The 14,220-nt window shown below is 44.6% G+C and overlaps 1 protein-coding gene across 8 annotated transcripts in view; it reads left to right on the top strand.

The window, feature by feature from the left end:
• FANCC (FA complementation group C) overlaps positions 1 to 14,220 on the top strand; it is a 182,714-nt gene that overhangs the window by 144,389 nt on the left and 24,105 nt on the right. For all 8 annotated transcript variants that reach the window (XM_032477467.1, XM_032477466.1, XM_032477469.1 and 5 more), the window contains one exon: positions 7,583 to 7,739. In XM_032477467.1, coding sequence (XP_032333358.1) covers positions 7,583 to 7,739 — 157 coding nt within the window. The remainder of the gene's footprint in view (positions 1 to 7,582; positions 7,740 to 14,220) is intronic.

Genomic DNA, 14,220 nt, shown 5'->3' on the forward strand with positions numbered 1-14,220 from the left:
GCATGTTCTCCCTCAGCAACTAATAAAATTTATTTGGTTTGGAAAATTATGTCTGCTAATCCGTAGGGAACAGACTGTCCAGAAATGCTGGGTGGTCTTCAACTTGTCCAATTCCTATGGCTTCAGCTCAGCAAGTTCCCCAAACAGTGGCGTAAGGGCTGGAGGCTTTCCATGGACACTTTCCCATGGACAGAGCATCCCAGCCACATGTTGACACGGGGAGGTTGATTCGATCAGTCAGTGCAAATTACCACCCCGACACCAGCACCCCCTTACCCCCGGCCCCTTGAACAGTTCCCCAGATGTGCTGCGTGGTCATTTAGAAACCACATACTTTCTGTGACCGATGTGCCCTGCCCTGTGTTTAGCCTTCCAACTATTTGCTTACCACAGTTACCAGCGGAATTTCATCTGGTTTACAATTGGCTGGGTGTCTTTGGCTTTAGCTTCCAAATACAGTCATGTATTTTCAGAAATGGGCAGCGTGTCTTCTTTTAAACAGCATATGCTTACCCATCTCTGCAGTTTAGGTAACCCAGAGGAACCTTATAATTTCTTGGCCTAAAAGTCAAGCCTGACTTCTCAAGTCTATCCCTGGCATTGCCACCTGCAGGCAACAGATTGCGTAAAACCTTTCTGGGAGGGCTCCTGCAATTCCTTCATAAGTATATGGAGTACAAGTACTTCTGCTTGACATGTCCTCTAAGGTAAATCTAAATCCATTGCTTCAAAAATATTGGGAAGTTTGACGACTGGATGGAGAATTTTTTCTGCACGCTGGAATGAATGAGCTAATGAACAAATGAAAGAAGGAATGGGTGCGTGACTGACTGACCAACTGACCTCACAGGCTGGCTGGGAGTGTTAAAACACGCTGAGCATACAGTTATAACTTGCAGACCATAACACTTTTCAGAGTTAAAAGATGTGCCTGTTACCATTATGGTGGGAAGCAGACACAGACTTGTCCTCGGCACACCAACGTATTTAAATGGGTGCAGTGCCTACGGTATGTTTAGCACGGTGCCTGGCACCAGGATAAACACTCAGTCACTGTAAGCACAACGCTGCTGTTATCATTGTTGTTGACTTTAATAATTATTGTATTATTTTTGATAATGTTTTATTAGGTTTTCTTAGGCTTGTCTCTTCTCCTAATGAAATTACGACTGAACTAAGGCCAGATATCAGCTAAATTCCCATTGCTGAAAAAACTAATACAGCCTTCAACGATGCTTAATAAGAAAAAAAAATTACAAGAAAAATCTGACCTTCAACCAAGCTTCATGTTTTGTGTTTTTTTCAGCTCAGATAAGAAAGATCAGGCTTTCATTGTTGTCAGGATAGGTGAACGTCTAAACAAGGAAAGGCTAGTGTAACACCAAGGACAGAAAACCAGCAAAGCACTAGGAGCAACCACAACTTCCATCTCTAGCCATTTATTGAGACTTCCTAACGTCACCGTTTTTTTCTTTCTTTCTTTTTTTTTTTCTTAATAAGATACGGTCACAAAATTAGTCACTAAAAAAATTACTTTTCAAGTAAAAACCCTGCTGGTGTTGATTTGAAATAGACATTCCAGTACGTTTGGGTTTGGACATTTCCTTGCCTGGTGTTGCTGCTCTTTGCTTTGAGAAGTGACTTCTCTGCACTTAGCCATGATAACGATGGCACGGTTTCCTCGAGTTTGATGTACTTCTTAGATCGAGTTTTCATGGGAATACACCTTTGAGATGTAGTAGAGACTATTCTTTCCAGCTCCTTGGAATTAAATAGTTCTCCAGAAAAGTTGGTCCTGATTTTGGGGGGCTTCTCCGGCAGCCCAAGCAGCCTTGATCTCTTTCTGGTTGGAACACTGCCTGCATTTGTCTCAAGTGAGGAAGCTCTTTGCTCTCTCCTCTGCATCTCAGACAGCGTTAGAATACATTCCTCGCTGATGGGCACCACCCTCATCAAGAACTTTCTTGCAAAGAATTGAATTCCACATTCTGGTTTTGTATTACAGCTATAAAAAAAAATGGAGCCAAAATTATTAATAAGCAGCTGGACCAGTTTCTTTACATCCTTCCTCTTTTTGTAGATGATGGAGCACACAACTAACTCACTACATTGAGTGGTTGGGGAAACAAAGTATGTTTTCTTTAAATGTCAAGGAGACATCTGTTTAAAAGAACCTAATAGTGGGAGATGTTGGACAAAGCAGTGTCCTGTCCAGGCTTCTCCTGCTTTGGGTCAGAAATTGTTACTGAGACTCTTAAGATGTTCTACATGAAAGAACAGACCAGGAGCCTAGTCCTCAGTATATTAAAGGAGAAAATTATAATGTATTACTCGTAAGTCCCAAACACCCTATCATTTTCCTAAAACAGCTGTAATGCGGAAAATGTCCTGTGATTATTAGGTAGCAGTTTTGGAGTGCCAGGTTTTTATCTCAACCTGTTTTTCTTGAATTCATCATTTTGATCAGTGTCCAGGCTGGGTAGACAGAAGAAGTATAGATAAAGTAAGGAAAGGCCAGCCTTAGAGCGTCTGTGACTCTACATGTTGAAGAGAATGAAACTTCTCGCTGTTCCTAAAGACATTTTTTTCTTTATTTTGCTTTATTGGCTCTTTAAAATCCCCACAGAAATATACATATTCATTTTATCAGGTCAAACAATACAATACAGAAGTACATACAGAAAATGTCAATTATCCCCTCCTTATCACCCTCCAGTACTTCTGGTAACCATGCCTTATGCTCTTGCAAACATATAGAAATCTATATAAAACAATTTTCTCTCTTTTTTAAGTAGCTTTTTTATAAAAAAAAAAAAACAAAAACAAAAACAAAAACAGCATCACACCATACACATGACTCTGGAACCTGCTTTTTAACTAGCATGTCTTGGGTATTCCTCAAGAGATATAGATCCAGCTCATTCTTATAAAATAGGAACATATTCCCTGATATGAATGGACCTTAATTTATTTAGCTATTTTGCATTCAGGTTGTTTCTAATTTTGTCTTTAAAACATCGCTGCAGTCAATATCCTGCAAGTAATGCCTTCATTTCTGCCATTCAGATTCACAAAAGCATAGTTATGATGGCCAGGGATATGTATTTTATAGTTTACTAGGTGGTGTCACATGACTTAACCAGAAGGGCAGAGCCACTCCCTGCCCCCCACCCCTCCGAGGACAGCCGTCCCCTGTGCCTGCCTCAGTGCTGGGTGCTGTCACTCACCTGAACATTTGCTGATGTGAACATGAAAAATGATACCTCCTTGGAGTGTTAGTTTACCTGTCTTTACTATTAATAAGGTTGAAAGTCTGCATATTTTTATTGGTCATTTGTATTTCTGCTTTTATTATTTGCCTCCTTTTTTCCTGGTTTTATTGAGATATAATTTACATTCACTGTAATGTAATTTTTTATTTCAAAACCAAACTGGTGCAAATTTAGAATATTGTGTAGAATACCAATGTGTTGGTCCAACCAAATTTTGTTATGCAAGTATATTAAGATCATATTGCTTTGGTGATTCCTTCATCCAAGATTAACTATTAAGAGTTAAGTCTTTGATGTTTTAGAGCAAAATCAGTTTTTTGTTAATAGATGATTCAAATACTAAACATGGGGTCTATAAATTTAATCATTCACAACAATTAGTAGAGTGTGCTCTGAATCAAGGGAAATGAAAAGACAATTGTTAACACACTCAGTTTTTTAAACTTTGAGACTAGAACAAAAATATAATGTACTTCCTGACTTTAGTATAGAACTTATGTAACTCTTACATAAATTTATGACTAAGCAGTATCTTTTAACTCGGATATTCGATGGAACTACCTTTTTACACCAGCTTCCTTTTACTTACATTTATTCATACTTACCTGCTGTCCATTCTCAACAGCTAGTACCTCTGTGCTGCTGGGCATCGCTCAGCCACTGTGACCTGATGGGAGACATCACACTTCATGCACACTGCTGCTCAGAGGGCGCGGGAAGGGGGCCGCCTCTGAACTCTCACTGAAGTGAGAAACTTTTCTAATGATGTACGTCTTTATGTCGTATGGATCCTGAAAAAAGATCAGGTGTGATGAGAGCAGGTCAGAAGACATCCCTGTTTGGGAACGGAGGAGCCTCTGCGGTCTGGTTCTTCCCTCTGCACCTCAGAGCTTTCCTGCCTCGGGGGCTTTCTGGCTCTGAGACAGAGGCTACAGACACCCTCCCTCGCTCCCAGAGGATGTTCTTCCTCAAGAAAGCTGGACAGAAATCCTTCCCCAGAGGTCTGTTAATGTGGCTGAGATCAGCGGACAGCCTGGACTTTGAAAAGCCTTCCCTAGGCACTGAAGAGAGCAAACACAGAGTCCAGGCATCTGGCTCCCCCAAGAAGACTGTCTGCTCTCACCCCAGGCCAGGCCCCCAACTTCTGAGCCGCACTGCCCACTCTCCTGCCCACAGAGTGGAGAGGCTTCTCTGTGACCTGGGGCTGAGGACCAGCTCCAGCATCGGACCTCCTGGGTTCCAGTCATAGCTGCGAGCCCTTGGTTCCTCTCTGACCTCAACTGCCTTGTCTGTAAAATAAGGGTAATACTGGTACCTGCTTTGTAGGGTTGTTGTGAGGATGAAAATACAAGTGAAGTGCTTAGCGCTTTGGTCATCCCTTAACAAATGGCCGCTGCTGGTCCTTCAGCCTCTCCCAGTCCTCTGCATCTGGCCCATCAGCAGTCAGCCTTGAGGAGCACACAGGCCACCACCCCTGTGTGGTGGCTTCTTGGTGTCACTCCCAGCGCAGCCATCCCCCTGAAAGCCTGTCTGCAGTGCTGGCTGCACTTCCGCCTCTTCTCATGGGCTCTGCCTTAAGCGTCCATCGCCCCACCTACGCTCTGTTCTTGGGGAGGTCACGAAGGGCTCCTGATGCCCTCCCCGTGTCCTCAGCCTCTCAGCAGAGTTGGTCAAGCCGGGCCTGCCTCCTCCTCCTTGGTGACACTGTTCTCTGCTTCTGTGTCTCCTGTGTGTCCAGCACTCCTTCTGTGTGCAACTCCTCGGCCTCCTCCTCTACTTGTGGAAACTCCTCAGGACACAGACCTGGGCCCTCTTCTCTCCCCGTCCAGACCTCTCTCCCTCGGAATTCTCCATTCCCCTGCCCCTCCATGCCAGCTGACAGCTCCCTAACACATCTCTTTAGCCCAGACCTCTCCCCAGAATTTCCAACTTGGATAATCAAGGACCTATTTCGTATCACTGTTGGATTGTGCCTTAGACATTCTAAATTCACATACCCCAAACTGAGCTCTTAGTAAGTCCTTCACAAATCTTTTCTTCCCTTCTTCCTAGCACAGTAAACGCTCAGTCCATCCATCTTGGAGCTCAGGAAACGTGGGACAGCCTTGATTCCTCCCTCCACTTCACCACCTCTCATCAAACTCATTGCCAGTGTCTTGATATTACTGCTGAAATACATTCTCTCTCTGTCCTCCAAGGCCGCCCAGGTCCAAGCTAGCACCCGCTCCCCCGGGATCCTGTACCCGCTCTAGTCTCTGCCCTCAGCTCTCCATGCAGCAGTCAGGGTGATCTTTGAAATGTAAATCAGATCCTGGCAGTCTGCTGTTTAAAACCTTCTGGGCCAAAAGAATCCCAGAATAAAATTCCAAAGCTGTACTTCGCCTCCGGTACTGCACAGCCTCATCGCAAGTACCTCTCCTTTGCTCTCCGGGGCTTCTCTCCCTCTGATCTTGCTCTTCCCATCACGGCTTCCTCCCCTCTGCTAGAGGGCCCTTCCTGCCACCTAGCTAATCTCTAGCTAAACTCAGCTGGAGAGACTGTCTCTGGCCACCCGATCTAAATTGGCCCCCCTGTTACTCGCTTTTACCTCAGCCTATCCTTTTCCTTCATTGCCTTTATCATAATTTGGTGTATGTCTGTGTGTACACCTACCACTGGGCCCTGAACTGCCAAGGGCACAGATTAGGTCTGCTTTGTTCCCAGTTGTTCGGCCTGCACCTGGCACACTGAGTGCCACATGGTAAGTGCTTGGTCATCTTCCTTGAATGCGTGACTGCAGCTCCTAGCTATTGAGTATGACAGGGGAGGTGGCATGGGAGTGGCAGCCCAAAGCACTCATGCCACAATAGAGGGCATCCATAGTGTGGCCCCAGGACGTGCTGGGTGACACGAGGTTGGGGCACCATGGCAGTTCTTCCCTGCCAGGTGTGGGGAAGGGAGGGAAGAGGGTCCAGCATGACTTCTCAGAAGAGGTGACGCTCAGGGTGAGAATGGGAGAGCAGAAAGAGGGTCAGATGCAAGCCATCCTTTCCTCCCTTTCTCCTGCCCTTCTGCCTGCTCCTGTGACAGACCTCACAACGCTTCAGCTTCTTCTAGTCTTATCCCAGAGTTAATCCAGGACAAGGTCTACAGGAGTTATGCTGAGGGAGAAGAAAAAGAGAAACCACTAGAAATTGCTACCCTGGGTCTCGCCTGTTCATTTCCTGCCCCTGTACCCATTCCCTGGGCTCTGTGCCAGCTCCTGCAGAGAAATGGCCCTGAAGTGATGGTGCAGGGAAAGACATTGAAGGGGTTATGGGGTAATGGGGGACCTTTGTGCCTCCAGCTTTTGTTTTTCTTATTAAAAGCAGTAAACATCTTTGGCAGAACCTGGAAAGCACTCTGCTGCCTGTGATGCCATGGATGAAGGGGCAAGCGGCCTTGGAAAAGCAGGGCCGAGAGCAGAAAGGCAAGTGTCACCAGGCCAGACTAGGCCCAGTGCTTGCAGGGCGGGCCCCGTGGGGGCAGCCCCGCTGCCCTCCCACTGGTGGCTCAGAGTTCGACAGACGTCCGCCTCATGCTCCCTCCCAGGAGAAGCAGAACCCCTGGTTGACTGACCTGGCACAGGAGGAACCTCCAAATACATTTTCCTGTAGAAATGTAGCTGCACAAAATTAGAGTTATAGAGTATCACGCTGTGGATCAACTATGAATCAACCAGGCCATAACCACCTTTTATGAAATTGATACTGCAGAAAATTTGCAACAGACTTAACGAGTACAGCTATTAAATATTTACCATGTGTCATGAACTGTGCTAATCACTGTACACGTGTTGTTATTGCATTTGATCCTTCTGGCAACACTGAGGGAGAGAGGCCCATTTTACAGATGAGTAAACTGAGGTTTAGAGGTTAAGTAACTTTCCCAAGGTCATGTAGTTAGTAAGTGGGGGCCCTGGGACTCAAACCCAGGTCTGATTCCATATTTTAAACCATCATGATATACTTTCAAACTATTTCTTAAATTAGGGACTGCATATACCTGGCTATCTCAATATCATTACTGTTTTTAATCTCTCTCTTTCTTCCATCACTGTATGTTTTGTCCTTTATGAAAGCATTTTTTTTTCTAGAGTTGAAGTACAAGCATATTCACATTTTGCAAATGGGTACTTGGTAAAATATTCATTGATACTATAAATATTAACTGCTTATGACCATGATGGAAAAAAAGGTCACAGATTGGGTTTGTTATTGCATTCAGAACTTTCCTAATCTTTTTTCAGTAACTCATTTCTATTTAAATTTGTGTTCATTTCTTACTGAAAGGAAGAAGATTTGTCTCCCCGTGTCAGCTGTACTCTGCCTCTGGCTTCGGCACCTTCCCAGCCTTGAAAAAGCAGTGCTGCATCTTTTTGAAAAGCTGGTCTCCAGTGAGAGAAATTGTCTGAGAAGAATCGAGTGCTTTATGAAAGATTCATTGCTGGTATGTGCTGGGCTTTGATGGAGAAAAATCCTTTAAAAAATTGCTAGGTATCATTTCTTTAGTCAGCTCAAGGGGGAAAAATGTAAACCAAAGAGCAATTGGCACCTTTTAGAATAGTCTTCTATCTACATTTTATTTTTCAAATACCTAACGTAGGGGCTTTTCTGCATCCTTGGAAATGTGCTGGAAATAGGGAGAGATTTAAGATATACCGTAATCACAAGAGTTGACATTTGGACAACAGACCTTCTAAAACAGTATTTTGCCTTCCACATGAAAAGTAAGTTTTAAAAAACGAAGATCTTATTAATAGGAGGACCCTATTAACAAAGAAAAGCATTCAAAAAGCCCTTCACTAGAGGAAAAATAAAATACTTAAAGGAAACAAAACAAAATACCTGAAAAATGGTTAAAACAACAAAAACAGCTAAGAATTCCGTCGGCCTTGAGGCCCCCTGCACGCAGTGGCTGCCCGCCCCCTCTCCTCAGGACCTCTCAGGCCTGGGGGCTGGCCGGGCAAACCGGCTTGCTGCCTGATCCAGTGTCTGGGGGCCATCCTCAGAATCGGAGCATTTGGGGTGGTTTCTCTCTGTAGGAGGCAGCTCTGGAATTTATGTGCATTTTTGTAAGACCGGGAATAAAGACCAGTGCACTCTGAAAAAATGGTTTTAAAGCTACCAGAGGTGTCCTGCGCCTGGGGCGACTGTCGGGACCACGGGAACCTCCGTGGGCTCTAACAAGTTCCCTCACTGGCTTTCCTAACCTAGGGGAGGCGTGGCACGGATTTTCTTCCCGTTGCACCGGTGGAGAAAGTTAGATCAGAGAGAGATGGGGGACAGCCCGATCCGACGCTGGTGGCCCGGATGCCGGGCAGGGGAGGGTGCCGGCCCTCCCCGCCGAGCTGAGCGCCGGGTCGGGGCGGGCTGAGTCTGTGCTTTGAGTATACACAGCCCCCACCTCCCTGAAACCTTCTGTTTGTTTAATTCAGTTAGAACTTCCTGTTTCCTTGCTTTTTTCCTCTTTCACGTTTGAGGCTGTGTAAGGGAATCCTGAATGAGTCCGTTGCCTTCTTCCTGCATCCCGGTTCTCTTTCGGGGTCCTGATCATTCCCCGGAGGCTCACGCATGTGACCGTCCACTCCCCTGGTTGTCCTCTCCCTTGTTTTTCAGCTCCTCTTCCCTTCCCATCCTGGGGCCTCGCAGGTGCCTACCGAAGGTGCTGCATTGGCCAGCAGCCCTGCTGCTTTCATGTGCATGTGGGCTGGCACAAGCCGGACCCGACTGATTGAGAAGTTGACCGTGTTTGATAGAGAAAAAAGGAAAGGAAATAAACAGAAAGCCAGGGAGAGCCCAAAGAGATATTTATAGGAAAATTAGCACTTCACCATTTACAAGAGTTGCATAGTAAGGTGAGAAATAAGAATGTCCCTTATGTAAAAATAATTGTAATAAAATTCAAAATAAAGATCTTTTAGAAGCCCCTGCCAGCCCATTCAAAACATTACCTTTAACTGGTAATAAATGCAATAAATTTATCAGGTAAATTTGTTAAATCTTTTTTTCTAACTGATAACTAAATTATGCTGTAATTTAATTTTCTCTGGTCCTCTTTCAATGGCAAAATATAGTAACTGAGCTATTTCCTTGCTTTCAGGGTTCTTATTAAATTTTCCTTAAATCTCTAACCTATAGAAAAATTCCAGTTTCACTGACCTCTCAGTTGGCGTGATTCTTCTCTGAACCTCCTTTGCGTCCTTTGTACCTATGGCCCTCGGGCTTGCGCGGCACATCAGTAAACACAGAATGTTGTTGGGTAGGAGAGAGAGAGAAAGAAGGCATTCGCTTTAAACACCGCACTGTGTAACCTTCAGTCTCCAGTTTATGGTTTAAAATGATCTCCCCCAAATAGTTTTGAAGTCTGTTGATTTACAAAAGCGTTTGTCAAGATCCTGTGTGTAGAGATTCAGAGCTTCCATTATGGTTAAAAGGGGACTCCTGAGGGTGTTATTTGGCTTAATTTATTGTGGCACTGGCAGGATGTGACCTCTCTGCGCCTTGCAGTTCAGGGAGGTTAATTATAACACAGAGCTGCAAGTCCTTGATTGGCGTGGGCCTGCGGTGCCAGAAAACCAGGCGGGCTGGAATAAGCTTGTGACGTGGCTGAGTGATTAGAAGGGTGGCCTGGAGAGCCTGCTTCCTAATTGCATCATCTGACTCACTTATCACAGCACAGCATCTTGTGCAGGGACAGGGCCACGCAGAGCTGTCAGAGAGACCTTGAAGACTCAGATAGCACAGGGCTGCTGTGTTTTCCTCCAGAAGAAACTTGATACCTATTACAGTAGAGCTGGATTCTGAGAGTAGTTAAAATGCGATGGTCTACGTAACCTGTGTTTTATATGGAGCACTGTTAATTATGTTCCCATCTCTTGGGACTACCCAGAAGTAGCCCTGGAAATTCTATAGTTACCAGGATGTTGCAAAAAACAAAAGATAAAAGTGTGGCACAGGTTGAGCAGAGTGAAATGATCTCCCCAAATGTTCTTTGGCCTCTGAGGGACGCAAGGCCTGGTATTTTCCATTAAGACTATGTATGAATTCTAAGGCACTAATCTAATAATCACCTGAATTCTAAATGCATTTTGAGTTCTAAAATAAAAGTAAGTTTACTTTAGGGATTCGCCCTTTGGCTTCTATGGACTGCACCTCCCCTCAAGTACATGGCTACATGCCATATTTGGTGGCTCCTAAATAAATCAAGGCGTTAACCTCAGTTTGTCATCTACTGAACAGACTGACACTTTTCAAAAGCAGGCAGTCTCGGGTTTCCCTTGACAGAGCAGGCAATGGAAGACCATAATCCGACGCTTCAGGCCTGACCTTAAAAAGTGATGTCACCAAAAAGCAGTGAAAGCCACTTGTTAATTACGCAGCTTTCTTGGCACCGTTTGGTTTCCCAAGGCTGGCCCCTCCTCAGAAGGGTGTTATGTTTTCCAGTTACAATTGTGGTTGTGGAGCCCAAAAAGCTATTGTTTATATTCCACGTTTGAATGAGAAGTGCTGGCTGGGTGGCACTGTGCTCAGCTGCCCTGCTGCATGCCAGGGCTGGGATAGGCCCTGGTTCCCATGCCCTCCCCGGTGCTCCTTTGCTGGCCGGCCCCACATGCCGCCTGGCCCTCCAGCCGGGTCCAGGGGAGCGGCTCCCTTGCTTTCACAGACTTGCCCGTGAAAGAGCAGGGGAGTGGGGCAAGAGCTGAGTTGTGGTTTTGTTTATTCAGATTTTAACTCAGAAAACACTCCTGGTATTCTCTTTATAGCTCAGTTAAAATTAGTTCTTTCTCTTGTCAGGTATACCTCAGTAAAGATAGGGGGAAAATTAGTTCTTGATCTAATAAAAGCTTAAAAATAACAAACATGCAGATACCGCAGCGTCCTCCTTGACCTCCCTGGTATGAGATAAGATGCATTCTTGTTTTCATTCTCCACTTGGCAGTCACAGCCACTTCCAAAAGAAAAAGAAACTTCTTTTACACAAAATTCCAAACACAATTCCCCTTTAATAGAAGATTATACCAAAGAATTAACTACACATCCTGGATGATGTCAGTTTTCTCTGCTTGAATAACTTCTTACTCATGTACTAGGGTTTTCTTTTCCTGCTATCTCGTTAGCAGCCCTTTAAGCATTCCTTTCTTTCTTTTTGAGCTCTTTAATGTGATGCATGTAATTTAACAAAAGCTGAAGTAGACAGTTTCGCAGTGGTCGAATAGAAACGTGTGGAGATGGTTTAGGCTTGTGGCTAAAGGTAAAATAAATCTCGGACAGTAATTGCACTTTCCAGCATTGACCTCAGGGGGGCACCAGATCCCCCAGCGTTGTCTCTCTAAAGAAAGAGGCCCAGATTGCAAGTTCTGTGTTCACTGTTGAGGATGCAGGACAACCAGTCGGAGATGAAGGGAGAGAAACAAAAAAACAAAAACCAAAAACAAAGCAGGGCAGTAATTGACCTGGGAGGTCACTGCCACTCAGAGGCTGAGCCAAGAAGCAGCAGGGGGCTGAGGAGCTATCTTCCTGCTCAGGCTGCACAAGCCAGCAGGGTAGAGGCCACTGAGCAAGGCTAAAAAAGAGGAACTTCAGATTTGGGGAGATTTTGCTCAGCATCCTGAACTGACATCCCAGTGTCTAACGTTCTCAGAGCGCGCAGGTAAATTTAAAACAAAAGTACATTTGGTACTTGTTAAGTTTTTTTTTTTAAGTCCAGAAATGACAGATTTATCACTAATTAAACAATAATTGCATTATGGAGTACTGAAGAAAACCCTGCTTGTAGTATAAACAACATCTGGTAAAGATTGAAAAGAAAGAATAATTTTTCCAAGCTCAAATTTGTTGAAAGAAACCTGAATGTTTTGAAACAAAATAGACCCTAAAATGTAAAAGGGATATTTAAAGTCTTAAGCTTAGTATTTTGAAAACAGAAAAGAAAATGATATAATAAAAAAGTACGTATTTATAAAGGTACCTTATTTTACATGACAGATGTGAAGATTTTTTATGTAAGCAGATTTTTTTAAACCAAATTGTTTTTTAACTCAATAAAGGAGTTTATTGAAATGAAACTTATGAAGAATCTTTTTTAAGAAGAAATTTATTTTTGATGAATACAGTCACCTTTTAATTTATATACATATATTAACACAAGGGCTCCTGCTTGTCAAGAGTTTGGAAGAGTTGGCTGTGCAGTGGGAATGGGGTTGCCGGCTATTGGGTAAACTCATCAGCCATTTATTTATTCTTTTTTAATGACCATTCCTGAATAAACTACATAAACGTGCATAAAAGTAGATTATGAAAGAGAATCTATCGAAGGCTTCCTGAATTGCAGTTTGTCTCTCACCTAAAGCTTCCTTCTCCATTTTTAGGAAAAATACCTATGAAGGGTGATAAATGAAGAAGGCTTGAATTTTTTGTGTCTTCACTGCCTTTTTGTTTTCTGTAAGAGACATTCACATTTGTCTGTAAACTACTTCATATTATGTATAATTTCCCTTTTTGGTTTGTACTCTCTGTTCTTCCCCTCTCCCCATTCTCTGTCTCACACACATACAGAGAATTAGAAAATGATACAAAAAAGGAAAGATTTCTTCCTGCGAATTCTGTTCATCTGTGCTCTCAGGCCTCTTTCAAGTGGCAGGTGGCCTTGTAATGATTGTTGATGCATTAGGAGGAAAATCACAGGTTAGACACCAAGGACAGAGAGCGAGCGTCAATGTCATATGTACAGTTCACGGAACAGTGTGACAAGCCGGCCTCTCCCTCACCTCCCGCACGACGCAGGCCTAGAGAGCCCAGCTGCTGCGTACTTCTTGGTGCTGACTTAGTCCTCCTTTGTGTTTTTGAGGGATGGGAAGGGGCTGTCCTAGGCAGAGAGAAGGTAAAGCAGTGCAGTTCTGGGTAGCTGTGAGAGATGGGAAGGGATGCACACCCCAGAACAGTCTGGCCCATAAGGAAAGGAAGCCGGGGTCCGCAGTGCGCCATCATCTTCTGTTCATCCTCTGACATTTAGTGAAGGCAGCGGGAGGGGAGGGAAGAAGGGCAGACTCTTGTTACCGATGGGCTCCTGGTGACTGACATAGTTTCCCTCGACTTGAAGTACTCTGTAGTTGGAAGTCATTAGGCCAGACGGAGGGGAGCAGAGCTTGAGAAGGAACAGCTTTTAGTAGGATGGAGAAAAACAGACAAACAGATGGAACCCAAGAAAGGTTTTCTTTTCTGTCCTCGTTTTAATAGAAAAGATAACTGCCTGCATTGTGGGGCTTCTCCAGAGTTCTGGGTTGCAGAGTGGCCTGTTGCGTTCCTGTAGGGTTCCGTTTTACAAGTAAAACAGGACACAGAGGGGTTAAATGTTTGCCTCTTCCCTCACGTGGATGCTGTAAAGATTTAGGGGAGGAATTTATGGCTTCCAAAGAAGCATACATTAAGACTTTAATTCTATTTGGAGGAGTCCCTTGATAAGAAAAGCAGCTTAAGTCGGCTTTTGCGATTTGCCGTCAGCGGGGCGCACGCCTGGCCTGTGAGCGCTCCGGGCTTCATGAGGGGGCTCACTGACCCTGAATTACGTGCTGGGGAAGTGCAAAGAGTCTCAGTCTGAAACCGTCAGTGAAGGCTGCCGACGCGAAAGAGCTGCTCACGGCTCGGGAGTGGCCGGGGAGACTGGTTTTAAATCAGATCTCCGCCGTTGCTGCTTCAGTGGGGTTCCCCTTCCTCCCGGCATCTTACCCGTTTTAAAAGCGAAAACAGGATGTGGAAACAGGTTGAGAGCAACCAAAGGTCTGAAATATTTGGACAGAATAAGAGGAAAGGCCGTCAGCATGTAGGGAACAGGCAGATTCCACACAGTCTGGAGACGTTTACGACATCTGATTGCGCTGTTCTGCTAGAAAACACTGCGTCAAAGAAAAGTATGTCCAGGCTCCAGTCCT

This window comes from Camelus ferus, chromosome 4 (assembly GCF_009834535.1).
Source record: "Camelus ferus isolate YT-003-E chromosome 4, BCGSAC_Cfer_1.0, whole genome shotgun sequence".
NCBI classification, from domain to species: domain Eukaryota; kingdom Metazoa; phylum Chordata; class Mammalia; order Artiodactyla; family Camelidae; genus Camelus; species Camelus ferus.